At 54.2% G+C, this 27,095-nt stretch overlaps 3 protein-coding genes across 7 annotated transcripts in view; 1 reads left to right on the forward strand and 2 right to left on the reverse strand.

Annotated features, from left to right (window-relative positions):
* SAMD14 (sterile alpha motif domain containing 14) overlaps positions 1 to 2,911 on the forward strand; it is a 23,347-nt gene extending 20,436 nt beyond the window's left edge. Inside the window, exons 7-9 of the mRNA XM_019638658.1 lie at positions 52 to 171; positions 260 to 415; positions 1,254 to 2,911. Of these exons, the coding sequence (XP_019494203.1) occupies positions 52 to 171; positions 260 to 415; positions 1,254 to 1,409 (432 nt within the window). The 3' untranslated portion in view covers positions 1,410 to 2,911. The remainder of the gene's footprint in view (positions 1 to 51; positions 172 to 259; positions 416 to 1,253) is intronic.
* Positions 2,912 to 3,204: 293 nt separating this feature from the next.
* On the reverse strand, positions 3,205 to 19,987 carry PDK2 (pyruvate dehydrogenase kinase 2). 4 transcript variants are annotated; one of them, XM_019638657.1, is made up of 11 exons: positions 19,695 to 19,987; positions 17,749 to 17,890; positions 10,445 to 10,516; positions 9,859 to 10,043; positions 9,498 to 9,587; positions 9,217 to 9,294; positions 6,330 to 6,406; positions 6,139 to 6,237; positions 5,686 to 5,793; positions 4,918 to 5,031; positions 3,205 to 4,325 (listed from the first exon to the last, which is right to left on the reverse strand). In XM_019638657.1, exons 1-11 carry the CDS (start codon positions 19,810 to 19,812, stop codon positions 4,185 to 4,187), a joined length of 1,224 nt encoding a protein of 407 aa, XP_019494202.1. In that variant the 5' UTR covers positions 19,813 to 19,987; the 3' UTR covers positions 3,205 to 4,184. The 4 variants fall into 4 exon arrangements, with proteins under 4 accessions (XP_019494202.1, XP_019494201.1, XP_019494200.1 ...); XM_019638656.1 differs by having other exon boundaries at positions 6,330 to 6,409; XM_019638655.1 differs by having other exon boundaries at positions 9,859 to 10,085; positions 19,695 to 19,926.
* Positions 19,988 to 23,979: 3,992 nt separating this feature from the next.
* ITGA3 (integrin subunit alpha 3) overlaps positions 23,980 to 27,095 on the reverse strand; it is a 32,489-nt gene continuing 29,373 nt past the window's right edge. Inside the window, exons 24-26 of one of the 2 annotated variants that reach the window (XM_019638842.1) lie at positions 26,595 to 26,720; positions 26,075 to 26,215; positions 25,243 to 25,334 (exon numbers count right to left, since the gene is read on the reverse strand). In XM_019638842.1, coding sequence (XP_019494387.1) covers positions 26,105 to 26,215; positions 26,595 to 26,720 — 237 coding nt within the window. In that variant the 3' untranslated portion in view covers positions 25,243 to 25,334; positions 26,075 to 26,104. Of the gene's footprint in view, positions 25,335 to 26,074; positions 26,216 to 26,594; positions 26,721 to 27,095 lie in introns of both variants that reach the window. The other variant, XM_019638841.1, reaches the window with a different exon arrangement.

Consider the following 27,095-nt stretch of genomic DNA (forward strand, 5'->3'; position numbering starts at 1 on the left):
TGGGCTGGGGGCAAGCTTTCTCCTTAGCGGCACACACCCCTTCCTGTCTAGGAATCCACCCTGAGTGATGACTCCACACCCCCCAGCAGCAGCCCCAAGATCCCAAGTGGTCCCCGGCAGGAGGCCAAGTGTTCCTATCCCTACCACACGCTGTCCCAGTCTTCAGATGAGGTGAGCAAGCCCTGGCCTCTGCCTCTGCCAGGTTGCAGGCCACAGCCCATGTTTCCCCCCCCCTCACTCTCCTTGGTTTCCACCCCAGTTCCTGGATGAACCTCTCCCCACTGTCCACCACTGGACCAGTCAGCATGTGGGCCAGTGGCTGCACAGCCTCAACCTGGAGCAATATGCCGCCGAGTTTGCTGCACGGCAGGTCGACGGGCCGCAGCTATTGCAGCTGGATGGAAGCAAACTGAAGGTGGGTCAGAGTGGAAAAGCCCTTATCCAGCAGGAGCCTGAGGCAAACTTCAAGGATTGGGATGCCCTCATCCTGCCTTGTCACTCCCTCTGAGGCCACTGTCCTGACCTCTGACCTCTAGGCAAGGCCCTTGGCCTAGTGTCTGCACTCTAGCATGGGTCCCCCCATCTGACTTGAAACTCATGCCCAATTTGTCAGTTTGACCTTCAAGCTCCAGGCCAAGTCTCCAGGTTGACCTTAACCTCTAGGGCTGTCCTATCATCGGACTCTTGACTCTGATGAGTCTCCTAGTATAGTGGGAAGCAAGCCTCTCCCTTGAGCACATTGTCTGATTCTCAGCCTTGGAGGCCAGTGGCAGTAGGGGAAGATCAGCGGGGGAGGCGGTAGGGTTGGGGGGCTCTGATCCCTGTGCTGGGGTTTCTGGCCTGTTCCCACCCTCTGCTGAATTGCTTGGGAGATGGAGTGGAGAGGAAGTCTGCAATGAGGAGGGGCCTTGCCAACCGACCAGCTGTGTGATCTCGGGCAAGTTGCTCTCCATCTCTGGGCCTCAGAGCAAGGGCAGGGGCAGGCCAAGGCTGAAATCCCGAGTAGAGGAATGGGAGCCAAGGATTGTGGGAAGGGGGACGGGCAAAGGGCCTGGTACTCTCCATCCTCATCTCTCCCAACCCACTCCCATTTGAAATTCTTGCCCTGAGGGTTCTGACCCATCTGCAAGTCAGGGAGGTGGAGGCTTCACTTCAGAGAGGGCTGGCGGAGCTCCAGACAGGGTCCACCTGAAGCACAAAGAACCTGGCATGGTTCTGGGGCGCTTTCCCTCACCCTCAGATTCTTCCCCCAGAGCCTGGGGCTCAGCAGCTCGCATGACCGGGCCCTGGTGAAGCGGAAGGTGAAGGAGCTGGCAGCGGCTGCTGAGAAGGAACGCAAGGCTCAGGAGAAGGCTGCGCGACAGCGCGAGAAGCTCCGTCGCAGGGAGCAGGAGGCCAAGAAGAGCTAGGGGAGCGTGAGGCAGGCATGGGGGGCACAGGCCTCTCCAGGGAGGTGGGGCCCGGGAGCCAAGCTTGGGCTGGCCTGGCCCCACGCTCTCCGGGATACATGCCCTCTCTCACCCTGTCAGTCTGTCTGGACCCAGATTCCCCAGAAAGGGAGATCCCAGGGAGAGGGCCCAGTAATAAATTGATTTCAAGGACTTGTTTGGCACAGAGTTCCTGGGGGAGGTGGCAGATTATGGGAAGAGGGCAAAGAGACCAGGGCTGAACCAGTCTAGGAGCCCAGAGGCACCTGGGTCAGTCTGACCCTCTGCCCTCAGGCCATGGTGGTGCTGGGGTTGGCAGTGAGCTAGGATGCCTGCTTGCCTGCCATCCAGAGGCCCTGAGACGGGTCAGGGTGCCAGGACTCCGAGAGGTGGCTGAGCATCTCAGCAGTAGGTGGATGCAGTTGTTCCTCTCCAGCTCTCCAAGGTGGCTATGTGTGGGGAGAGCTGTTCTGTTCCCAGGGAGGCTGGTGGGCACCGCAGCAAGCTGCACTCAGGGTCGACTCCAGTCTGCCTCAACAGGAGAGCAGAGGAAGCGGCACGGTTATCCCACATGGTCTTTGCAAGGACTTCAGAAGGGAGGATGAAACCCTCCTCTTCCTTCTCCCCTTCTGTCCTGTGATTCCAATGGTGAAATAACATTCCTACAGGTCTGCCCTTCCTGGGGCCTCTCTACAAGCTGTGCCCGCTTCTCCTGCTGCTCTCAGAGAGCACCTGAGCCCTCCTTGGAAACAGTGCAAACTTGGGAGCTGGTAGGGACAAAGGACACCCCCTACCAATGCCTAGGTGGGACTGAACTGGTGAATCCTCACCCTAGCCAAGCAGAGGCAAATCTAGGAGGGCCCCTGGAAGCTGCTAGACAGGAAGGGTTTGCCAGCCCTTCCCCATCTGCCCTGGTCCCCAGTGGGGCCTCAGTGGGCTCCAGAACTCGAAGACGGCAGGCTCTGGTTCACAGACTACGAGGAGAGGTGGGGCCAGACCCCGCGCCCATGGGGTAGAGTGTATCCCATCACCTTACGGATAGCATCTGTCCTTGGAGGAGGGGAGCTTTCAGGTCTGATGCTGGCCAGCAGCTAGCTCACCCAGCTTCTGGAGCACTGGCCGGAGTTACCAAGGGAGCCTCTGATTAGAAGCCCCTTCTACGTCCTCCCATCTGCCTGGAGCGGTGGACAGGGCCCAGTGCATGCTGACTCCTCGTTCCTGCCCAGGGCCTGTGGTTTGAGGGCCACCTGTCCCTGGGACCCAGCCCTTTCCTCCCCTGCTGTCTGTGCTGGGAGAGGGGCTGCAGAGGGAAACTGAGATATGGGGGCACCAGCACCATCTGGACCTGGTGGAGGGGCTGGTGGGGAGGTTGGAAGGCACCCAGGTCCTTGAAACTATCAGGAGCTATATGGGTGCCCACCTGCATGTGAAAGGGGGACGCAGTGCTCAATTTATTTCAATAAACACTTATGATGTGCCAGTGACCTTTCTGTCTGTGCCAGCTGGGGGGTTGGCCTGGGTCAGGGGGCTGTGCTGTGCCCCGAGTGTGGTGGGGTGACACATCTGTCACTCGGTACTGTGCTGTCAGGTGCTCTGAATGGATAGCTATGCCTGCTGTTGTACTCATGGTACACAGAGTCGTGCCCTTAGCTGGGCTTGGTGTCCTGAGCCAGTCATATGCTGGTCACAGGGACTGCAGCCTGCCTGCATTTGTTTGTATATGTCGATGTCGCTCTCCGCCCCTTCCCCCCCACAGCAGGAAAGCAGCCACGCTGAATTCTCATTGGATCTCCTCTTTACTGTGGATGTCACTGTCACCATCACAGCCACTGGGAGAAGCACACAACTTTAACCCCCTGTGTGCTAAGGGGAAGGGCGGGGACATTCAGGGCTATAAAGCTATAAAACTAGCTATGTACACAGAGCATTCTAGGGAGAAAGCCACCCCAGGCACAGGTGTGTCCGGGCACAGTGGGAGTTGGGGTCTGGAGCTCAGGTAGACGGTGTGGGTGTGAGGCAGGCAGGTGGGTATGTGCATGTTAAGACATGCAGGAAAGGGCTTGGGGGGGCGGCAGAAACACTGCTGGGGCCACCTACAGGGTTTCAAGCAGCTTGGCTGCGCGCTGACCTCAGGGTCCTCTTACGTTCCTCCGCTTTAGGGATGAGCTCCAGGTAAAAACTCCCTTTCTCCCAACCTTGATCTGAAGCTCAGAGAGGAGGGAGCGGCTGCAGGACCAGGTCCTCAGTTAGGGATCTGAGGGTACAACGCCTTTCCCTACCCACCACCCAGCTCTGGGGGGCACCCAGTCCCTTTCTAACACTGACATGGGGCCAGGGCTGGGTGCCTGAGCTAAGGGAAGAAGGCAAGCAGGGGTGTCGCCGGGAAGGCCAAGCTGTGGGGGGCAGTGAGGGGGACCCAGGACCCCTGGCAGAAAAGTGGCAGCTCTGGTCTCAGAAAAGAGGACTGCCATGGAAACGTATCTCTGGGACACCCCAACAGGGTGGAGACATCCCCCAATCCTCAGAGATCGCCCACAGAGATTGGACACTGGGCAGACCACCTAAAGGTCTCCAGGAGACAGAGATTGGCACTTAGGGGTCACCACAAACTGGTCACCGCAGTGATTTCCATAGAGACAGAAGCTGGTCATCAGGGAGAGCCTCCCCCCACCTGGGGGGAATGGGGAGGGTCACCATGGTGGCCGGTCCCAGAGACAGCAGTCCATCCTCTTTGAGTACAGATGAGTGCGGTGGCCTCTAGCTGACACGGTACGTGGACGTGTTCTTGGGCTCCGTGCTGGGCACACACCAGTCGCCGGCCTCCTGGATGGTCTGGTAGTGGCGCCAGGCTGACTTGTTGTAGACGGGCAGACGCTCCACCGAGTCCGTGGACAGGGCCTGCAGAGTATCGCGCTCAGCCTCCCCCACGTCCCACTGCCCTGTGCCTTGCCTACTCCTCAGTGACCACCCTGGCTCCAAGGTGGGCTCTGGTGGCCACTGACTGTGGCCCGCATGTCAGCCCAGCCAGGTGCCAGATACTGACTGAGACAATCAACCCCAGCCCAGGAAGACCCTCAAAAGGGTCTGTCCCCCTGTGTCTTGCTCCTTCCTACTCAAGGAGGCTGCTCATTCACTGGGTCAGGGAGGGGAAGCCAGGAGATTGGGCTCTGTGACCTTGAACAAGGTCACCCACTCTGGGCCTCCAGCGCCCCCCGAGATGAATGACAAATACTCTAGGGTACCCCCTTCCTTCTGGGTCTAACAGGTCAAGGGGCCCCAGAACAGGGGTCTTAGTCATGGACCATGGACTTCCTCAAGTTGCCTGCCAAGTTGGGAACATCTGGGGGCTGGGGAACTGTAGCTTTGCTCTGATTCTCAGTCTGGAATTGGGAAAGGATTGGAGAAATGGAAACGAAACCTAACAGCAGGCTGATCCTGCGAGATCTGTCAGCAAATCCCCCAGCAGGGCTCTGCAAGCAGGGACCCTCACCTTGAGATAGATGACAGCATCGGTCCCAAAGCCTTCCATGGAGAAAAGCTGTAGGTCCCCCTGGAAGTACTTGGCATAGAGGCGGGAGATGGGAAGCCCATACCCGAAGCCAGCCTGTAAGGAGGGCAGCAAGGGAGTGTGATGAGGAGGCTGGTGCTGCAGCAACCAAGATGCTAAATGAGGAGTGCTGAGCTGGGGCCATGCAGGGGATCCCCAGAACTGAGGTGGGTGGGGACACAAGAAAGGGAAGGCTCTGAGGCAAGCTGGAGGATGAGAGAGATCAGTCTGGGAGAGGGAGGAAGGCTGAGGAGGCACAGTGGAGGCAGGGGTGAGTTGGCAGGGCAGGGAGAGGAGCTAGGCCATGGTAGCCAGGGAGTCTGGGAGCTAGGTCTTGGTAGCCAGGGAGCCTCAATTTCCCAAACCCAGGACTGCCTACTCCGCTGAGAATGGACAGGGAGGTGCTGATGAGCTGAACAATGCCAAGAGAGGGGTGGTAACTCTGCGGGGATACAGAGGGGAGAGGGAGAACTGAGGAAAGGGGACAGACAGACACCCACAGATAGGTAGGGAGGTGCAGGCTGGAGAGAGATGAAGAGCAGGGAGGCCCAGACTCAGGAGAGGGGACTGACATCACACACAGCCACACTGAGAATGGAGAGACCAAGGGAGATAAGGAAGCGAGAGATAGGGAAGAGGAACAATTTGATAAGGAAAGGTCACGGACATCCTTTAGGAGGCAGGAAGGGAGTTGGAATGAAGCCATCTCACCAGCGGTGTCCCCCCGGTGCCAGGCTGGGGGGTGGGTGCTGTGGAGTACATGTAGCTGAAGAGTCGCTCAATCTTCCTCAAGGGGACACCCCCACCTCGGTCACTCATCTGGGGGAGATGGGACATGTCAGGGGCTCTCCAGACCTGTTTTCCACACGCCCCCACCCTTTGCCATCCTTGACCTCCTGGTCTTCCTCACCTCAGGGTCTTCCCAAGCCTATCTCCTGGCAGAAGGGAAGTCCCCACCCCACTGCTCCCAAAGTCTAGGGTCACATACTTTGTTGTTGTTTTTTTGTTTGTTTTTTTAGCTGAGCCATCCTGCCACCTGTTGGCAGCTCAGTGGCAGCTCAGCTCAGGCTGGGAATCGAACCGGCAACCCTGTTGCTCAGAGCTCTCATTCTTGAGTGAGCTCTTAACCAACTGAGCCACTCAGCCAGCCCTAGGGTCACGTACTTTGATGGACAGATCTTCCTCGCCCAAGGCCACCATGACCTTGATAGGTGGGAGAGTGAGGCTGGATTCATGGCTTTCCACCGTTGCTCGCATGGCATTCTGTGGAGGGAAAGCGGTAAGAGATAAGTGAGAAAGGCCTACCTCTAACTGCTCCTCACCTCCCACAAAGGACCATCCCCCAGATTCCTCACCTTGAAGAGTTCAAAAAGCATGTGGTAGAGGTGAGAGGGGACATAAACCATGTGAATTGGCTGTGTGGAGTTGGATGCTGCTGGGGAAGTCAAAATCAATGATCAGAAAATTGTCAAGAGGTCGCCATTCAGCATCAGTCACCCAGTCTCTAACACTCGGCACTCAGCCACCATCCATTGTCCATCCATCTGCTCATCCATCCACCCAGCCTTCATTAATTCATCTATCCATTCATTCAGTGTCCATTCAACCATCTATTGGGTTGTCGGAAAAGTCATGCAGCATTTTTGCAACGAAAAACATAGAAAAAGTATGTCATGCCTTTTCCGACAACCCAATATCTATCCATATAGTATCCATCCATTATACAATGTCCGTCTGTCCATCCATCATCCATCCACCCACCCATCCATCCAATATCCATCCATTCATCAGTCATGTCCATTCAACATCTATTAATTCCTCTAGGCAGTGTCCATTCAATCATCCAATTGTCCTTCAATCTATGCATCTGTTCAAACATATATCCTTACCACCTATCTATTCATTCATAGAGTACAGATCCATCCTTTCATTATTCCATCATTTACTTATCATTCTTCCATTCAAATGCTGTATTTTGCTGTGTATAATGTACTCCTATGTATAATGCACACCCACATTTTTGGCCCAAACTTCCAGGGGGGAAAATCTTTCATTTTAATTTTTAATTCAAATTTTTATTTGTTTACACTTAGGTACTTGTTTTCTGTATTATAAAGGAATTTTAGCATTTATTTTTTAACATATTAGGGTACAATAAATTTTATGTAACAAATAATTATAAAACACAAGAACAAATACAAGGTACAAGAAATTTTATGTACCAGTAACAAATTTATGATATTTACACAGCATAGAAGGTCAAGAACTTTTTGTCATTGCAAGTTCATCCTCAGTTCAACAAAACTGATTATCGTATTCCAGGGTATTATTTTGCATACAGATATTGTTATTGATTTCTAGAGTTACACTTTTAACTCATAAGCATAAATAAAAGAAAAAAACATTTATATAGATACAGAATTAGTGCTACCCATATATAATGAGCCTCCTTATTTTTCCTTCACAAATATGGGCAAAAAAGTACACATTATACACAACAAAATACAGTAGTATCTATCCTATATCCAGCATTCGCCTGGATACCAAATCCCCTGGAAAGCTTTTTCACCCAGTGGGAGAGGGGTACTGCCCAGGTGATTCTGACACAGCACCCTGCTTCCCAAGAATCACTCTAGCCTGGAGGGTTTCTTGGTGTTAGGGAGTAAGCGTTTTTGCCTGGTACCAGGCACAGAGCTCTGTAGGTAGGTAACAGGAGCTCAACACACGTGCAATGGATCAATGGATGAAGGAATCTCAGGCCCTGTGCTGGGCAGTGGGGATACAAAGATGAATAAAATTCAGCCCTACCCTCTCGGAAATTCAAGTCTACACCTGACTTTCACATTAGGTGTTGTACCCGAGCTGTGTGCCAAGCCCTGGGTTTGACCCTGGGGATACTGAAGTAAAGTGGCCTGTGTCTGCCCTTTGGTCTCTGTCCCCAAGTAATTCGAACAGTGCAATAACAGAGGTATACCCGGGGCAAGTGGGTGCCTGTCTTCTCTGGGAGGTCTGGGAAGGCTTTTGGGAGGAGTTGAACTTGAACTGGGCCTTAATGAAATATTAGGATGTGGGCAGGGCGACTTCCAGGTACAGGGCATGGAACCCCTCAGGTTCCCGGCACACAGGCTGGGCGTGGCTGACGAGCAGGTGGGTGATGGGGAAGGTAGAGGTAACTTCCAGTTCCCCATCTTCCTCTTTCCTGTACCCCTGGCTCATCAGCAAGCCCTGACACCTCTGTCTCCAAGATATTTATCAAATCCACCCCCTTCTTTTCATCTCTGATGCCTTCTCCTCCCCTCGCCTGGCTTCCTGCAGTGACCTCTCAGCTGGTCTTCCTGTGTCCTCTCCTACCTTCTCTAACCTCTAAATATCATTAGAATGCAAGTCATCAGATCCTCTCACCACCGGTGCTTCAAACCCTCCAATGACTCTGCTGCACACAAAATCCCAGCTCCCGTCCACAGCCCCCTGGGCCTTGCATGCCCCGACTTCTCTCTCCAGCCCATCACCCCTGCACTCTCCCAGCCCCACCATACTGGTCCTTCTGATCCTTGATCACCCTATCCCAAGTAGGACCCCTGTCACTGTCCTCTTGGATCCATTCTTCCCTTCTTTCAGTGATACCTCCTCCCACAACATTTTACCTGGCATATGGCTGTCCGATTAGAGACTAAATTCTCAGCCTCCCTTGCAGCTGGGGTAGCCAGGTGACTTAGGGAAGTGATGTGTTCAACCGACTCCTGGGCGCTGCCTTCCACATCCCTTTTCCCCTTCTCCGGGTTGGAGAGAGGGAAACCTCTCTCATAATTAAGCCACTGTTATTTGGATTCCGGGAAGGCAGCCAAACTGATGCCCCATCTAATCCCTTGCTCTTTTCCATCACTGTCATGTTATCCCATTGCATTTCCTTCCCGTCGCTTCTCAAGATCTGAAAGTATCTTGTTTATTATTTGCTCACTGGTCAAAGGTCCCATTCCTCAACCCCATTCCCCAGCACAAAGGATGTAAGCTCCATGAGAACAGGGATCTTGCCTGCTGTGTTTACTGCTCAATAAATATTTATCAAATAAACAAATAAACAAACAAACAAATAAATAAATAAATAAAGCAAGCAGTAACAGCTCTGCTTCTCCCTTATCCAGATTATAGTTCATCTCCTAACTCCCCAACTCACCTTGCTCTCCCACGTCCCCAGCCTTGGGGGACACACACACACATGCACACACAGCCTTGTTCACTCACCGCCAATTTCCTGGATCTCCAGGTCAGGTGAGGCCATGTAATACTTGTCACACAGGAGCTTGGCCATGTCATAGGCATCTGAGAGAACAGAGGGGCCATTCGGGGAATGAGGTGGCCCACCCAACAGGCAGTACTCTTGGCCCTGACGCTGGGCATTACCAACTTCAAACCCATAGGGTCGTGGCCCCCACCCACTGGGGAATGGTTCACCCTCTGGCCAGGTAAGCTTGGAGGGGTCAGGAGGGCTCCTCTGTGCACCAGGCACAGTGGGGAGAGCTTACCTTTCACCACCTCAGAGACACTGCAGTTGGGGTCAATGCTGCCAATGTGTTTGGGGTGAGCTGGGTTGGTGCTGCCATCAAAGATCAGGGCTGCAGGTAGGAAGGAGGGGGCTGCTGGCAGGGCCGCAGAGCCTGCCTCCCTCTCCCTCTTCCCCAGAGCTCTCCACTCTCCACCTCTTATTTCTAACGCCTCTGACCCTGAAGTTACACCCCCCCACCCTCTCCTCTAACCTCCACCCCTCCAATGAGCTATGTATACTACACCGAACACTTTTTAAGGAGGTGACATAATTTTGCATTCCGTAAAGAGTTAAAATGATGAATTTCACGCATGTTGACATTGACCGCCCGCCCGGCTCACTGTGCTGGTTGATGAGCATGCGGATGGAGATACGGCTGAGGTAGAAACGGTCCAGGAAGTACTGGATGTTCTGGTTGGACACGGGGTCATCGCCATAGGTGTCCTTGTACTCAAGCACGCCCTGCGCCATGGTGGGCACCACATCGTTGTGGCGGTTCCGAATGGTGACCAGGGCCTCCGTGAACCTGCAAGGGAGGGCTGATGGTGGCCCCCACCCAGGCCCAGCCCTGGGGACACTCTCAGACTTTCCCCTGCTTCTGACCTCCTCTCCACGGTATCTTCACCCACTTGATCTTCCGGACCCTACAGTGGACATGTAGCGCCCTCCCTGTTCCTCCCAAAGCCCACCCTGACTCTCCCACTGCCTGCCTGACAGGCCTAGGGACTCCCCAGGGGCAGGGCCTGGATCCCCCAACAGACTCAGGGCACACCGAGGACAGGGGTGTCTCCCCACTCAGACTGGATATCCCTGAGGGCAGGGGTCATTTCTTCCATGCTGTGGCACTTCTGCCCCCAGGTCTATGACTGCAGCAGATGCCACTCACCTACACCTGCCCTCCTGACCCCATCCAGGGCCCTCACTTACTGGCTCAGGGTACGTTGGTCTTCAGGGTCCCTGTCCAGGAACTCCATGATGTCCAGGAGACTCTGGACATACCTGTGCACGGCGGGGAGGGGGAGGACATTGCCTCAGCTCCAGCCTGGGCCCCTTTCCCACCTGACTCAGCTCCTGTGGGCCAACTCCTGTGGGCACCACACAAAGCTGTGCCGGGTGACAAGGTGCATCACGAATTCTCACTCCAGGTCATATGTACATGAGTCTTTCTGACAACAGTGAGTTATGCAAGAAAACCTCTAATGTGTTGGTCCCCCTTAGAGCACCTTTGTTTTGGAATCCTGAAATAGGACTCTTAGAAGGGCCTTGGAGACCATCCCATCCACAGTGTCTCAACGACTAGAAGACTAAGGCCCAGATGGGGCAGGGGAGGCTTGATCGAGGGCCGGCTGAGAGGGAGCTGGGGCGTCACTCAACCTCCCTGAGCCCCATCATGGAAACAGATCTTACTATCTGTCCCGCGGGCTGCTGATGCCGTGGGCACAGCTGACAGAGTGGCCAGCCCAGGGCTCCCATAAATTGGGGGGGGGGGGGGGGACTCAGTGGGGAGGATGACAGCTTCATACTCCCGACTCCGGGCTGGGCAGGTCTGAGCCAGGCACCCACTGCTGTGCAATCTGCCCAGGGAACTGGATTAAAGGGTGGATGGAAGGACCTGGGGGTGGGGTGTGCAGACCCGGCTCTGACAAGCCCAAGAGCTCCCTCTACCCCACAGGGCCCAGCAGGAAGGGGCAGCACGCTGCTGCCCCTCCGTCTGCAGGCCTGGTCAGGAGGCCAGCTTACCCAGGAACTAGAAAGAGCTGGGAGCACTGGGAAACCCTGACCTCCAGGACAGCAGGGGGCTCCTTCTGCAAGGGAGTCAGACCTACCTGTGGCAGCAGGTGCCACCAACCTGGAGCCGCTGTCCCCTGCCCCTGAGCCAGGACACCCACTGTATCCCTGTCTCTATGTTCAGCTCACAGCTTGTTCTCCTGAGGAAGGCCAGAGAGCTGAGCCTCTCGGGCAGAAACACTTCTGGCCAGCAGGAAGGAGGGGCTGCAGAGAACCCTGAGTGGGGAGGGCGCCTGGGGCCTAACAATCGCTCTAGAAAAGGCCCTTCCTTCTCTTGCTTAGGACAGGCGGGAAGAGGTTAAGAGAGCTAGCTGCGGAGCTGGTTCTGCCAGGTCCCAGTCCCAGCTTTTCCATTTTGAGCTGTGTGGCCCTGGGTAAATCAGGAACCTCTCTGGGCCTGAGTTCCCACAACAGGAAACGGGAGGGTTTTATACCTACTGCTATCACTGCTTTTTGGTGAGGATTAAATGTGATAATTAGCACAGTGCCTAGCACACAGTGAGCCCTCTGAATGTTTGCTCTTGTTATAAACGGTGGTTCAAACATTGTCAATAGCTGAGTGCATCCTCTGAGTTCCCAGGCAACATGTGACATTCTCCTCCCGGTTGTACTGGGCATAGGCCCTGAATCACACGTTTTAATCCATCGTGCTCTGAACAGCTGCCAATGGCAAGGATGAGGTTGTCTCAGCCCTGGTGTGCCCTGCCTGCCCTCCCCACCCAGGGCCCAGCAGAGCGCCCACAGGAGGCAGCACAATCACTGATGGGGGTAGCCCAGAGAGCAAAAGAAATCAGCTTCCCCCCAGCACCGCCTCACCATCCCTGCAGCCCCAGCAGACAGAGTGGCACCCCTGAGGGCTCACCTCGTCTTCCTGGAGAACAACCACTGACACAGTGGCCATTAGCGCCCACCTGTGCTCTGAGTCTACATGGGGCCTCACATCTCCCAGCCTTTATAAGCACGCAGTACACTAAGTCCTCACTTATCATTGTCATAGGTTCTGTGGCTGTAAGCAAAATGACTAGAGCGAAACCAATTTTACCATAGGCTAATTGGTACAAACAAGAGTTAAGTTCTTACAGCATCTCATCAGCATTATAATGAAATGATACTGAATGAAACAAGGTTTTTCAGGACCTGCAGTATTTCCCCCATTTTACAGACAAGGAAACCAGCTCCAAGAGGCCAGGTGATACGCCCCAGGTCTGCCTGATGCCTACGCCACATGGCCAAGTGCTCACCATCTACACTGGTCCTAACAGTGAGGCTGCTGATGTCAATGGTGATGGCAGCCAGCATTCACCAGGCACCGATCTTGTGCCAAGGCTCTGCTCCGTGCTTACCTGCTCGCCCACTGTAACCTCCACCATTACCCTGTGAGGTGGGTGCTACTGCTAGCCCCATTTTACAGATGAGGAGGTTAACCTGCAGGGCGGGGATTCTCTCTCGTGGTGGGGGCGCGGGTGGCGAGTCAGAGTCCTAGTGCCCAAGGGTAGGGTGAGTGTTCCAGCCACTAGCACGGCCCCTCCATGGCTGCCTAATGAAACATCGAGGGCAGAAATGGAGCCTGGTCACATGGCCAATGAAGTACAGTAAAGGGCACCAGGATGAATGGGCAATGGGCACTCGACCCATACCTGTCGGCCCAGGGCTGCCAGCCTCAGGACTCAGTCTCCTGGACTGTGAAGCAGGTTTAGAATCCTGGCCTGCCCCCCTCACAGGGGAGTAGTCCTGGGTACTCTTGGGAGAACAGAGGATGAGAAGAATTTTCCCCGAGGACCCCAGTCTTGCCCTGAAGTCCCCCCACGGGCCTGGCACACCAGATCTCACCCTTGGGCCAGATCTTGGTCCTAAAGGGAGAGACACTGGGGCTGCAACCATGCTGGCTCCTGGGCTGGCCACCCCTGAGTGCTGGAGAAAGAACTGGGCTTTGACCCAGGAGGCCGGAAAGCAGGGGTGCAAGTGCAGGTGCCTCCCTTCCAGGTTTCTGCGCCCTCAGCAGGCAGAGCAGGCAGGGAGCCCAATATAATGCCAAAGCAAGGCTGGCCTATCAACCTCAGCAGTAAACAAGGCCGCCCAAGGCTCCCTTGGTGAGGTCCGGAGCTTCCTCCACCTCCAAAGTAACATGGAAGTCCCAGACCGTGCCTTCTGGGGCTTTCTAGCCAGTTCAGTGCCCTGGATTTGGGAGACAGAAGGGTGGAATTTGGGAGAGGAGGCGGAGGGAACGTGTGCATGTGCGGATACGAGTGTATGTGGAGAGTGCAGTGAGAGAGGGAGAGAGAGAGGGGGAGAGAGAGAGAGAGAGAGAGAGAGAGAGAGAGAGAGAGAGAGAGAGAGAGAGAGAGAGAGAGAGAGAGAGAGAGAGAGAGAGAGAGAGAGAGAGAGAGAGGGAGGGAGAATGGCAGTAATGTTGGAATGGTGGCGTGTGCAGTGGGGGGCAGGTGCGCAGAGGCTTGTGTGGGAGCGGGAGGGAGTGCTGAGTGAGTGGGGGCGTGTGTTTAAGTCTGCGTGCCTGTGGGTGTGCACCATGCGCTAGTGTCCACAGCTGGTGGGGACAAGGAGTGTGAACAAGGCGATCACTGTGTGAGGAGGGGGGAGGTGACAGACGTGTCTTATCTGGAAGCCCCTCTGCAGAGGGGTGATGGGCGTGGGCCCTGTTGCTGGCTGTGCCCCAAAGGGGCCACTGAGCTGCTCGGGTCTCCGTCTATAAAATAGGGTTCACAGCAGTTGGCACTGAGAAGGGGTGATGCGGGTCCCTAGCTTCTGCTTAGATTAAATAAGGGATGGCTGAAGGAGTCCATGGGAGGATATGGCTAAAGCCCCAGCTCCGTGCCTGGCAGAGCAGGCCCTGGGTGCCAGGAGCCTGCGAGGTGGTGATGGTGGTGGTTACTCTTTTCAAAAGCAAGAACTGGTTTCTGCGGGGTGGGGTTGGGGGGGCCTCCTAGGTGGGGCTTGGGGTCCACACATCTTGCCAACAGGCAAGCGAGGGTCCTGAGAAGGTGCTCCACACGGCCTCCCAGCCCCCGCCCTAAAACCCATGCAAAGACTCTATTAGGGACAGGAGTGACTCACTGTCATTGGATTCTATTCTGTCACTCTCCCTTAACCCCCCCCCCTCCCGTTGTCTGGAAGCACATCAGACCAACTCCACACCCTCCCTCAGGGTGTCTTTCTCTCCTGAGAGGAGTCAAGGTTACCCCATCCGTGCTCCAGCAGCACTAGCCATCAGACACAATTCTATAATGGGAATCCTACTTTCCCACTGACTTGCAATGTGAAATCTCTGACTCCAGGTTCACTGGCCCAGAACGCAGCACTCTGCCTTTCCCTTCGAGAATGCAGCCTCCGGGTCACACAGCCTGGCTGGAATCCCAGCTCTACTGCTGACTACCCGAGTGACCTCCGACAAGGCTCTTCGTTTCTCTGCACCTCACTCTCATCTATAAAATGGGGATAATAACAAGGCCTACTTCCTAAGGTTGTCATGAAGGTTAAATAGTTAAGATGTGGACATGTTTGCTTTCATGATCATCATCAGTGTTATTACTATCGTGTCAAGAGAACCTCTGTCATAATCACATCATCTTTGGCCCGGAGATGTCGTGGCCCAGAAGCTCAGGACATCGCTTGTGTTTATGGCGTTCCCCACACTTTCACATCTGGCAGTGGCATCTGTCCCTTAGAAACAGCATGGCTTCCCCATTTTACAGATGAGGAAGCCACGGCTCTGAGAGGCCGTGTGGTGTGCCAAAGATTAAGTGTCTGGCAAGCAGCAAAAGCAAGTCTCAAAGTCAAGCTGATGCCACACCCAGGGCTCTCCACCACCAGTCACTTCCCAAACAGTTGAATAATTTGTCCAGTTGAATAATTTATTGTTTATTTTGAACCAGGAATTTTCCATTTGCTCACAGTGATTCCTGCCTAGCGCCTCTCCCAGCAAAGTAGAAACTCCATTACCACATATTAACTATTACCACCACCACTACTATTGGCATTTGTACAGGACTTTCCCATTTTCCAAAGGGGAGGTTTTGTTCCTGATTCATCAGACTCTGAGGCTAGTGGCCCTCTTGCCAGGGTCCCTGGTACGTCATCCCCCTCCTCTCACGCAAACTCTGCCCACCTCCACTGCCTCCATCATCCAAGCTGGCAGGGGGTTCTCCTGGAGAAGGAGGTCTGCACCCTTTCAAGAAAGCCACCTCGTCCCTGTCAGGAAGTCCTTTCTTCCCTCAGTCCTCAGTCTCTCTTGCTGCAGCTGATGCCCATTCTGGAAACAATCTCAGCAGGCTGCCTCTTCAGTGTGTCAGACACTCCAGCAATCCTTTCGCCTGCTCTCCTCTAAGCTGAATCATCCACTGGGAAGTGTTCTCTCTTGTCTAACTTCATTCCCTCCTGCTGTTGGTTGACATTACTGAGAGAAGAAAGAATAAGTAAGGCTAAGCCCTGACATGTTTATCTGGTTTTCACAAGGGGCTATGAAGGGACCCAGAGGTGTCATGGGCAGTTCAGCAGCGCCCTGCCCCACCCTCCCTGTAATCCCTTGGCTATCCCAGGAACACAGTGTCCAGGGAGGGGCCTGAGAAGCCACATCCTGGAGTCGGGAACCAGCTGGAGACGGAGCCAAGTCAATCAGCCAGACAGAACCAGAGGAGGCGCAGGGAGAATAGATGGCACCTTCTGTCTCTGCCTCACGACTTCCACACTGCCCCATGGCAGGAAATGCTGGTTAGCTCAGAGGTCTTGGACCTCTGAGGGTCAGGGATCAGCGAGGAGTGACCTGGCTGGGTTACATGAAAATCATCTCTGTCCCCTCCAATCCCACCTTCACTCACAGCTTTCACTAATAACGCTATATCCACAAAGTAAGCTCTCGGATGCCCTAGCCAGGTGCTTTCCTGCCTCCTCACCTTTGCAAAAGCAGTTGCTTTTGCCTGAAATGCCCTTCCCTTCTTTCTAAGTCTAGGCTCACCTAGGCATCCTGTAAGGCCCAGTGACACACCATCTTCTCTATGCATCCATTTCAACTTCCACACAACTTTCTGATTCAACTAACATTCATTGTACACTGACTATGTGCCTGGCCTTGTACAAAACACTTTCCTTCCCATATCTCATTTAATTAAAATAAGTCACGCATATGCAGATTCATGCATAGAAAAAACGCTGGAAGGGCATCAACAAAACTTTATGAAGGCTTAACAGTGTTTGGTTATGTGGAGGGCAGTAGTTGGCATTCTCTTCTATTTACTTTTCTGTTTTCCAAATGTCAAAGGGAACATGTTACACTTCCGCAACGAAGACAAAAGACACCAATCCATGTTACTTTTAAATAATACTTTGATTCTAACCCTTTGTCCGGTGCAAGTGATCTCATGGATTCACTGCACACAGAGATGCCACTATGAAATATGCCTTTACTAAGTCACAAACACGACTGGCGAGAGGTTATGGTAGACGGGGGAGATACGGAAGCAATGAGTCACGATACTTAACTGTTAGATATTTGAAAAATTGTGTGCAATGAATCTGTGAGACCAGTTGGGCCCAACTGAGGGTTAATTTAAATAAAACTAATTCTTCAGTAGCTCACTGCTCCTACCACTGTCTACACAGCACTTAGTTCGCCCTCTTTCATTCCCTCCCCCCCATCCCTGCCCCTGAGATCGAGGGCTCCTGGGTCAACGTCTGTCTGGTGCTCCTGACCCCAAAAGGAAACCACAGGCAGAACTAGGACAAGATTTCTGTGTAGGTGCCACTGATAACCAACCATGATTATCCACTTACATGACCAGTTACAGAGTAAACTTGTTTATTCTTCATGTGACTGGCTATGGGCTAATGTCATCCAGTTACTTAACCCTGGACCGAGTTCTTAAGTGAACTTGACTGAGGATTTTCCTCTGCTTCTATTTGCTCTGTGCAATAAACTTTTGCTCTTTGTCCTCCAGAGCTCTTTGGGGGTAGGTCCTGTGTCTATTTGAGTGTTTTCTGACATCCGAATAGTCTGACTTGTAGCTCAGATTACATGATGTGAAGATTTGCTTCTTCCTGTTTCTCTGTTTCCACAAAGTTGCTCCAAGTAAATATTAACCCTGAGGTGTTAGGTTTTCAGGACCAGGGCTGGGAGTCAATGCTGACACTAGCCTGGTTTGGGGCTTTGGCTGTGAAAACAATTTCCTAGGTGGGTCAGGAATTTCCAGAGAAAGGAGTGTGGTAAGTATAGGGCTGTCCCACAGACACAGAGACTAAGAGCTTGATCTTAGTCCGTGCTCTGGCCTAGCATTCTGCTTGTCCTTGGGCAACTCCCCAGCCTCCCGGAGTCTCTGTACCTCCCCTCTGTCCCCACCTCCCTCAAGGCTTCTGAGAGTGTAGAGACTCCATCTCTGAGCCCAGGGAATCCGACGATGGAGTGGGAGGTGCAGGGACCTCGCCAGGGGTCTTACCAGCTCTGCACCAGCTGCACCGAGGGTGTGCTCAGCACCCGGTCAGGAAGCAGGTTGATCTCTTTCATGATGTTGGCCAGGCGCACAGGCAGCTCCTGCCTGAGGAAGGTGAATGAAGTTTTCTCACAGGCATTGCTGGACCCTGGTGGGACAGAATGCTCAGGTGAGCCCACAGGGCCACTAACCATCGGAGCCAGAGGACAGCTCAGGGGTCAGCTTGATTAAATCCTTCGTTTCCTGAGGGTTCAGAGGAGAAGTGACCAGAGTCACAGAGCAGGCAGCTCCCTCAATACCTTGAAGTGCTCCAACCTCCTCTCCACCACCCTGCCTATCCCTCCGGGGGTTGCATCCTCTCCTCACCTCTAGCTGAACCCTGGTCTCCTTTAATCACAGGGGGCAGGGCCACTTCGAGGCCCCCGCTCGAGCTGCCTCTGGCCTAAGTTACCTCACTTCATCTTTTTCTTTTCCTCCTAGCACACACTCACTTTGGAAAGTTGATCCAGAGGGACAGAGCAGCCTAGGAAAACCATCCCTTCCCAGGGCTGGGCTCTGGCTGAAGAAAGCTATACCTGGACCACCATGGCGGCAGGCTTCCAATATCATCTCTGGCCCAGCCCTTATTCATCCAGGCTGGTCTTGATGACTATGTAGAGCTGCCCCCGCATTAATACCCACCCACCTGTGAGGCAGACAGAGCCAAAGGATGGTAACCCAAATACTTTGGTCCTTGGCCTGGCTTCAAGATGAAGAGAGGGTGGAGGGCTGAATGAGGCCACAGCTAGAGTCAGGAGACCTAGGTTCTAGTCCAGGTTCTGCTTCCAACCCTGTCATCCAGGACATGTCACCATCTTTCTAAAGGTCTCAGTTTCCCCCACTGTACTACAAGTGGACCAGACTTTACTGTGAGCCCCTCCCAGCTGTGACATTTCTGTAATTGGGGTCCAGTCTGGACTGAACAGCTGCTGGGGACAGGGAATGGGCACAGGAGGCTTTCCTACATGGGGGAAGCCCAAATAGGGCAGGGGGCAGGCAGCCAAGTCCTGGAGAACAGGTGCTCTGCATCCTGGCTGCCGCCTCCCCACCCCCTCCCATCAGTGACGCAGCTGTAACCAGATCCTGGGCACTTAAGAGCCCTGGGCACCCTCTCCTAATCCCCAGCTGGCACCATGTAAATATCGCATGGCCAGACAGGGCCCACACAATGTTTGTTTCAGCCACCACGTTGGCACAGCCTTGCCCCTGCTCCAGAGCCACCCCCAGAACGCTGGTGGTGGGTGATCCTGGCCTAGGAACCCAGGGGCAGCCAAGGTTGGGTACAAGCTGCCTGACTCCATTTCATGGTGCCCTGGGACCCTGCGCAATTGGGGACAGGTAGCCAGGCCGGAGGGGATTTGATCTTCAAGTGTCTTTGCCCACTGGGACAGCTTGAGGCCAGCTCCTTCCATGGGTGTATGTATACTGGTCAGGGCCTCTCTCCTGTGGGTATCTGAAAGAGCCCCTTCCCCAGTGCCCAGCTCAGGTCTCCTTCCAAATGGATGCACCTCCCAACACTGCCTTGTTACTTTCACCAGCATCCCCCGCCCCCATTTCCTCTGTCTCCCACTCTTAAGATCTTGTCACCAGGACCCTTTATGCCGGGATGACTCTTCAAGACCCTTCACAAAGCCCAGGAAGACATCTTGGACCCTTCCTTCTCAGTGTCGTCCATCGCCCCCACCCCCACGTCCCATTAATAGTCCAGGGGAGTCTTCAGCCGGGGTACCCATAACCCTTTCAGGCACAGCGGTGGCTACCTCCCTGTTAACCCTTTCCTGCCAGTACCCCTCCAAGCAACCCTTCCCTGTCCCTCTGGGCTTCTCTTCTCAGTAACTGGCCGGGGCCCCTGCATTAGCCCCACTCAGGCCCCCGCGGGTCCCCATGGCCACTTGCCCCCGCCCACTCCGTACCGAAGTCTAGAAACTGCTTCATGGACAGCGGGGACGGGGAGAACTTGCTGAAGTGCTCGATGTACTTGGGCGCCCCTGCCAGGGACGCATTCTTCAGCAGCGCGCGGACCCAGCGCATGGCGGCGGCACCGTGGCTCGGGTTCGGGCTCCGGTTCCGGCGCGGGCAGCCCTAGAGCTCGGCTCGGCCCAGCCAGGCCCTGCGCCGAGATTCAGCAGTCTCCGGCCCTCCCTAGCCCTGGCCGTCCTCCAAGCCCCGGCCAATCGGCTGGAGGCGGCGCCCCGACGCGGCCAATGGCTGCTCACAAACAACTCCGGAACAGCCAATAGCCTCCAGCGCCGGCACGTGGCTTCCCCCGCGACCCCCTCCCCTTTAACCCGCGTTCACTTGGGGCGGCCTGTTGTTTTCGCCAAGCGGCGCGGGGAGCCTGCCTCCCGCCCCTCCCGCATCACTCAGCCCGGTTCCCCTCTGGGCCCAACCCGGGTTAATCCGTCCGTCCCAAAGGGCCGTTATCCCTCCTCCTTTCCCACTTCTTCCTTTCCCCGCTCGCTTCCCGAAACTCTTTGTCACTTGCCTTCCCTGAAATTGCCCAGGTAGCTCTCTACGAATTCCTGTCCTCGCAGAGGAGCCTGTGTCACCTGTTCTGATCCCTACCTGCTCTCCCACAGGGGGTTCCCAGTCCGGATGACAGTGACTGAATGTTTGCAAACTTCGGGATCAAGATGTAAGCCCATATAATCCCTCATATAGACGTGCAGCCCACCCACTTTCACAGGGATCCAAGTAATTCAGGAAAACGCTTTTCCAGTTGAAAAACACCCAACGTCAAAACCATAACGACTAGCAGTGATGGAGGCAGCCCCTGCCATCAGTGCTACGAGTGCAGTTTTCAAAACACTTTTATTATTCCCTAGCTCGCTTCACCTGAGAAAGCAACCTTCTCCACGCTGGGCTTCCCTGGAGAAAAGGTCCCAGAAAAGGTGATTTGTGCTGGGGGCCGGGAAGCCCTCCCGGGAAGCCCTCCCTTCCCCAGCAGCCCCGGCTCTCTGGTAGAAACGTAGCGCGCCCTCTTGCGTCGGACGTGGTAAGTCCTGTCCTCCATCCCCGCCCGCCCCCACTGGCGCCTTTGATGTTTTTGCTCTTTCACTGTTCAGTCCTTGACCTGTACTTGCCAAGTGCCTCATATGTGCTAGGCTTTGTGCTGGGAACAGGAAACAGACAGGATTAAGACATGGTCTTTTCCCTCAATCATTTTATTTCTGTTTGGGAGATCGCTTCATACGTAAACAATTAAATAGTTGTAACAGAATATGATTATAGCCAAGTTGGAGCTGTGTGTAAGACTTCACAGTGGAAGGGACTCTTAGCTGAATGAATAATAACCTATGGGCCAGGCAGTTTGCATGCGTTTTTCGCATTTAATTCTCTAGACAGCTCTATTGTGCTATTATTATCCCTGTTTTATAGAGGAGGAAACTGAAGCTCAGGAATCCTTCTCAACTGCAAATCTGAACTTGTTACGTCCCTTGCTCACAGTCTTTCAATAGCTCCCCACTTCTTACTGGAGCGTTTTGAGTTCTCACATGGTCTGCTTTGGCTTAACTCTCCAGCCTCGTCTTTCCATAGTCCCCTGCTCAACTCCCAGCCACATTTCTACTGCCTCGAGCCAGCCCCCACTCTCCAAGCCACTGCAAATGCCATCTCTTCTGCCTGGATTGTTCTTTCTGCTCATCTTCACCTTCCCATTCTTCAGGTCACTGATCCTACTGGTCTGGGCTATGAGCTCCCTTCAGGGGCTCCTTAGACCTCCTGATCTTAGCACCATTTTAGCTCTTGTCACACTGAGTGGTAATCATCTGCCAACTCATTTGTCTGACGCACAAGACTTTATGCTCCACGTGGGTGGGGCTGTGTCTGTCTTATTGACTGCTCTGTCTCCAGCCCCAGGCACAGCATCTGACACATAGAAGGGCAAACAGGGTGAAAAAAATAAGTTGGGGTCACCAGGGAGACACAGAGGTATCAGAGGGGATCACCAAACATCCATCCAGCTAGCAATTAGGTCACTGATGATGTTGGTGAATGAAATCTTCAAGTTGCCTGGAAGAGTATCTGGGATACTACTGATAGACGTAAAAGGCCTGGCCCTGTGCACATAGTAAATAAACAATAAATGGCAGCTATTACTATTATTGTCAAAATTAAAGTCACAAGGAAAAGGCTATAACCTCTGAGGCTAGGTGTAGGAGTGGGAACGAGATTTCCCATGATCCTCCCCTTAGAGCTGGACTTCCACCATGTGGGCTCTGTGCTTGGATTACAATTCCTTCTGCAGAGATTGGTGGTAATGGGAGTGGCGTGGAGTGGTGGATTGGTCAGCTAGGTTAGGTAATACTGAGGTAACAGAACCCCTCAAATCCCCAAATTTCTTACTACATATACAGCACGGGTTGCTGGGGGCCTCTCAGGGACTCAGACTGACAGAAGTTTTATCTCAATACAGGCCTCCATAGCAGCAGAGGCAGGGAATGCAGAACTGGGAGAGTCTCATCCAGCAATTCACTGTCTCAGGGAATTGATGCACTTCCCTCATGCTCACAACTCATTGGCTAGAATTAGTCACATCGCCTCATGCAACCAGGAGGGCCCTGGAAGTGTAATCCTGCCATGTGCCCAGAAGGGGGAGAACCTCCTTTTGGGTCCTTTTAGTAATACAAGAGCCAAGACCCTCTTCTGGGAGAGCTGGGAGGTTCTGCAGCTCCAAGGAGCTCAAGCTTGGTATTACAAAGGGTCTTTTTGCAGAAAGTGGACATTGTTGCATTTCTGCCATTATGTTTCTTTCATAAAAATGTAGCTGCACCAGTCGTGAAAATGACTGATTCTCGTGTGTGTGTGTGTGTGTGTGTGTGTGTGTGTGTGTGTGTGTGTGTGTGTGAGAGAGAGAGAGAGAGAGAGAGAGAGAGAGAGAGAGAGAGACTGTGTGTTCTCATCCAAGCAGCTGCTCACAGGCTCACAGGAGACTGAAGCAGGCCAGAAGGATGTGTAGATCCCACCTTTTTCTTAAGCAGGAGGTGGTTGCAAAGGACTGGACCAAGCTGAACTCAGCCTGAGCTGGACTTTGATGTGGTGTTTTATTGCCAACCAAGTGAATAACCCAGATTCTGGAAAACAAACAGGCCTCTGATGACTGTTTTTGAGTGCTCTGGGCAGGGGCTGGGAGTTTCCTAGAGGAATTGGATATTCCACTGTCAATCAACCTGGGAAGGGTCAAATTCCAGCACAGAAAGAGGGTGGGGCTGGGCCCTAGCCTCTGTGTGAGGTGGGCTCTGGTGCAGGGGATGGAGGGCAGGCAGCCTGGGAGATACACAGGGAGACATCAGGAGCAGCTCCCAGAATGGCCTGGGTCTGTGGGCTCCCAGAGGAGCTGAATCAAGGACCTGCCTCTAGGCTTCTCTGGGTAGTAAAATCTAGCCTTCAGTGAAGTCTTGTCAAAGGTCACAGCCTTGGGGACAATGAACAGAGAGGGACCTGTGCCACAATTTAGGACTAAGAAGTCATGGGGAAAGCAGCCTTGCTCCATTCCCTAGGCCTGTGTGGAGGGGACCACCTTAGCATAGAGGAGGAAGTGGAGGGCTTAATCCAATGCTGTGGAATATGGCAGCTCAGTACTGAAGCACCTTTGGCGGAGCTACCATGACTACGGCTCCAGGCACCCCTGGCTGGAGGCTGGGGAATGGATACTATGACCGTTCAGTCCTTCCAGCTTTGGGTCACTGGTTCACCCTCTGAATATCTACTCATCGTGGTGCCTATAGGTGGTGATGGGGAAATTGAGGCAGAAAAGCAGGTTCTTATCTGAATCTAGCCACCAGATAAGGGCTCTTGGCTTTTCACCGTTGCACCCAGCCTCCCTCCACCATTATCCAGGACTACCTGTTTCTACAGCAAAGTAACTCGCTGCCTCTCCAGTCCCTGCATATCACCACCTCTCTCCTTCTCCCTGCCCAGGGCCAGCTCGCTGGCCACCAAGAAGCCACTTTGGATTCCATCCAGTTTCCTCAGGTCTTTCCCCTCATCTTGTTCTGCATTTCACTTCCCTATGACCAGCCCTTAGACTGGGGTGTCCCTGAGAGCAGGGGCAGGTATCTCCCCCATAGATTTTCGCCCTCCCAAACTCTAAGACCCATGCACCAGGCTCTGTCTACCTGGGGGTCAGCTAGCTGTCATTACCCATCCGACTGAATGGGGTTGGTAAGGGGTAGGGGGGTTGGAGGCAGATGCAGTGCGTACAAACTGGGAGCTGTTTATTGTTTGATGTGAGAAGCCTATATACAAAGAAGGCACAAGGAGGGGGAGGAGCTCCCCTGCTACAGTACCATGGAAGGGGGGAAGGGAGCCTGCTAACAGGCAGGGGGCAGGAGTGGGGTTCTGGAATCAGCTTCAACTTCCAGAATGGGTCCGTGGGGGAGAAGGCAGAGCCAACTGGTGATGAAGGCCAAGGACAGTCAAGAACTCCACTTCTAGGCCCCCAACCCATGGTTGGTGGGGACAGAGTGGGGCCTGGCCCATGGGGCAGGGATGGGGCTCCCTCCCTGTCCTACATTCAAACGTCGCTCCCTCTGTGATCTTGTGGGGTTCTCTCCAGGCCCTTCGGAGGTTGGAATGGGAGTGGTGGGTGAGAAATGGTATTTCCTCGGTATCCTTCCAACATCTCCTTGGTCCGGGATCAGTCCCCTCCTCTGTTAAGGATTCCATCATGCTCCCAGGGAGGGCCCAGCACAGCATGTCCAGGCTGTCTAGTGGCTTATTCACCTTTGTTCCTTCAGGCTACATTCCCTTGCTAGTGCATGCTGTGGGTGAGGAGAGAGGTTTCACAGCGATCCGTTAAAGAAAGCCATCCTGGGGACCTGCTTTCTAGTTCATTTTGCTCTTGTGTCCAAGTATGCCAGGTCCTGCAAACTCCCCCTTTAAACAACCTCAGGCAGACCCCATGTTCTCTGGCATGGGACTACAGCTGAGGGCCTAATGGGCTGTTTGCTGTCAGTAGTTTTAATCTTGAGAGCAGAGTCCATCCAGCGACTATGGCTCGAGATGGGTCCAGTGTGAACGGGGGAGGTGTCACCACATTGGGGACCTTTTCCCCCTGGCTCTAGCAGAGGGCCTTTGGCTTGGTTTTAGCACAGGAAGAGACTGGGACACACATGTCCATACATTATCTGTGGTGCACAGGCACAGTCCACAAGCAGCGGGACCCACATGTGTCCAGGACACAAGGCGGTGTGCTCGGCATAGCAAGGTCCATGGCCCCAGCCCTCCTGTGGGGAGAAGCTCGTGGCCAGACAGCACGTGCGTGTGCTCAGAGATATGTGTGCCTGAGCCTGCTGGTGCCAGCCAAAGGCAGTGGCCCCTGTGGACTGTTGGGGCATAACTTATGATAAATAGAAAAACGGGACACTGGGGGCGCAAGGGTGGGATCAGAGAGGACATCAGTAGTATCGGTCCCAAGTATGCCAGCTGGTCACCCAGTGCTTCTTGGTGGGCACGGTCCTTCCTGGAGGTGGGTAGCGCTCCTCCTCCCGGATCCGCACCGCATGATACTTGGGCATTATCCGGTAATAGCGGGTCCGCTTAAAGAAGTCACACTGGAGTTGAGAGAAAAAGAGGAAGGGCATCAGCGTCCAGCTCTCGAGCCAGTGGGAAGATGTGCCCAGCCCCCCCCCCACCTAGAGGTCCTCAAAGCTAGGACCCCTGATCCAAACACATGCCATCTCTCTGCGCTGAGACAGAGAGGAAGAGGTTCCCACCCCCAGACCCCAGAGGAAGGAGGCATTGAGGAAGGCAGAGAGGAGAGGGAGAGGCAGATGGAAGCAGCGGGACAGCCACCGAGATTGCTGATGGAATGGCGAGGAAGGGTGGTGGTCTACCCTGACCACAATGTGGGAAGGGTCAGTTTGTTACCCTGGAGGGGGCTCCCAGGAGGAAAAGTGCTGGTTCCCAGGAGGAAGGGCTCTACTAGTCCCCTCCTTCCCTGAAGGTGGAAATGGGAGTATAGAAGCACTCTGGGAATTTGCCTTGTGAATTACAGAGATGGGGCCTAGCCTTGGTCTTGACCCTTTTCCAATCCCCATAAAGCAAAGGGACCATAGGGAGGGTTTTAGGGCTTCCTCTTGGGGCCACAAGTCCTCGAAGGGCTCAGTGGGGAGGCTAGTGAGAGCAGATACCCTGAGCTCTCCCAGGGCATGGAGGGGAGGCAGAGTGGCCTGCTCTTTGGGATGGTGCTGGGGACAGAGTGAACCCATAAAGGAAGAGGAGCAGATAGGACAGAGTCAAAGGCCCGGGCCAGCTGAGGGGCTCGGGGAAGAGAGCCCGGAGGCCTTGTTACCCAGGTGGGCCGGGGGTAGGGGCTGCCCCCTCAGTAGTCCTCGGTCAGCCTCTCTGTCTCTGATGGCTGGCTCTTCATCTCCGCCTTTTGTCTCTTAGCTTCATACAGGGCACGAGTGCGGGCTCGCTTGAAGAAGCCGCACTGTGGAGGGGAGGAGGTGGGGAGGGGCCATCAGGAGAGCTGGGGGGTGGGGTGGGGTCCTTGCCAGCAGCACTCGTGGACTGGGGCTTAGGGCTGGGGAGCCTGGAGGCCTAGGTCCCAGCCCCAGCTGGGTGTTATGGCCAGAAGCCAGAGTTCCTGGGTTCCCCTTTCCGGCTTGCAAGTTCCCCCTCGCCTCATCCCAGTGGGTGAGGTGAGCATGGGCAGGGGGTAAGACTGGAAGCTGGGGAGAAGGAAGGAGGACATAGGGGAAGGGTGGGGGACAAATGGAAGTGAGGAATGGGATGAAGGGAGAGTCACTGAGGGTCTGCTGGCAGGAGGTCCTAGAGTAGGAGTCTGGGTGTAGGGCTGTGGTCTTAACCTTCCACAGCAGGAGGATGATGAGTCCCAGCAGCAGCAGCCCAGTGCCCACGGCCACAAGCACCATCCACAGCTCGATCTCGGTTGGCAGCTCCTCCGCCAGCTCAGAGTCTATGTCCACGGAGAACTGGAGGGGGTGAGAAGGGGCTCAGCCCTGTGTCCGCCCCCTTAGGCCCTGTGCTCCTCCGTCCCATCCCAGCTGGGCCCCCAACCCTGCTGGTTGACCTACTGCCAGTAGGGGGCACTCAGGGACTATAAAAAGCCCCTGCCAGGTTTTTAAAGTGATGAAAAACAAAGGCCCACAACCTAGATTGCTTTATCCAGCAAGGTTATCATTTAAAATTGAAGGAGAGAGAAAGAGCTTCCCAGAAAAGAATAAGCTAAAGGAATTCATTACCACCATTCCAGCATTGCAGGAAATGTTAAAAGGGCTTCTTTAAACAGAAGAAAGAGAAAAACAACCTAACTAAGGAAGACCAGGAACACAAATAACAAAATGGCA

Source organism: Hipposideros armiger, unplaced genomic scaffold, assembly GCF_001890085.2.
Source record: "Hipposideros armiger isolate ML-2016 unplaced genomic scaffold, ASM189008v1 scaffold_40, whole genome shotgun sequence".
NCBI lineage: Eukaryota > Metazoa > Chordata > Mammalia > Chiroptera > Hipposideridae > Hipposideros > Hipposideros armiger.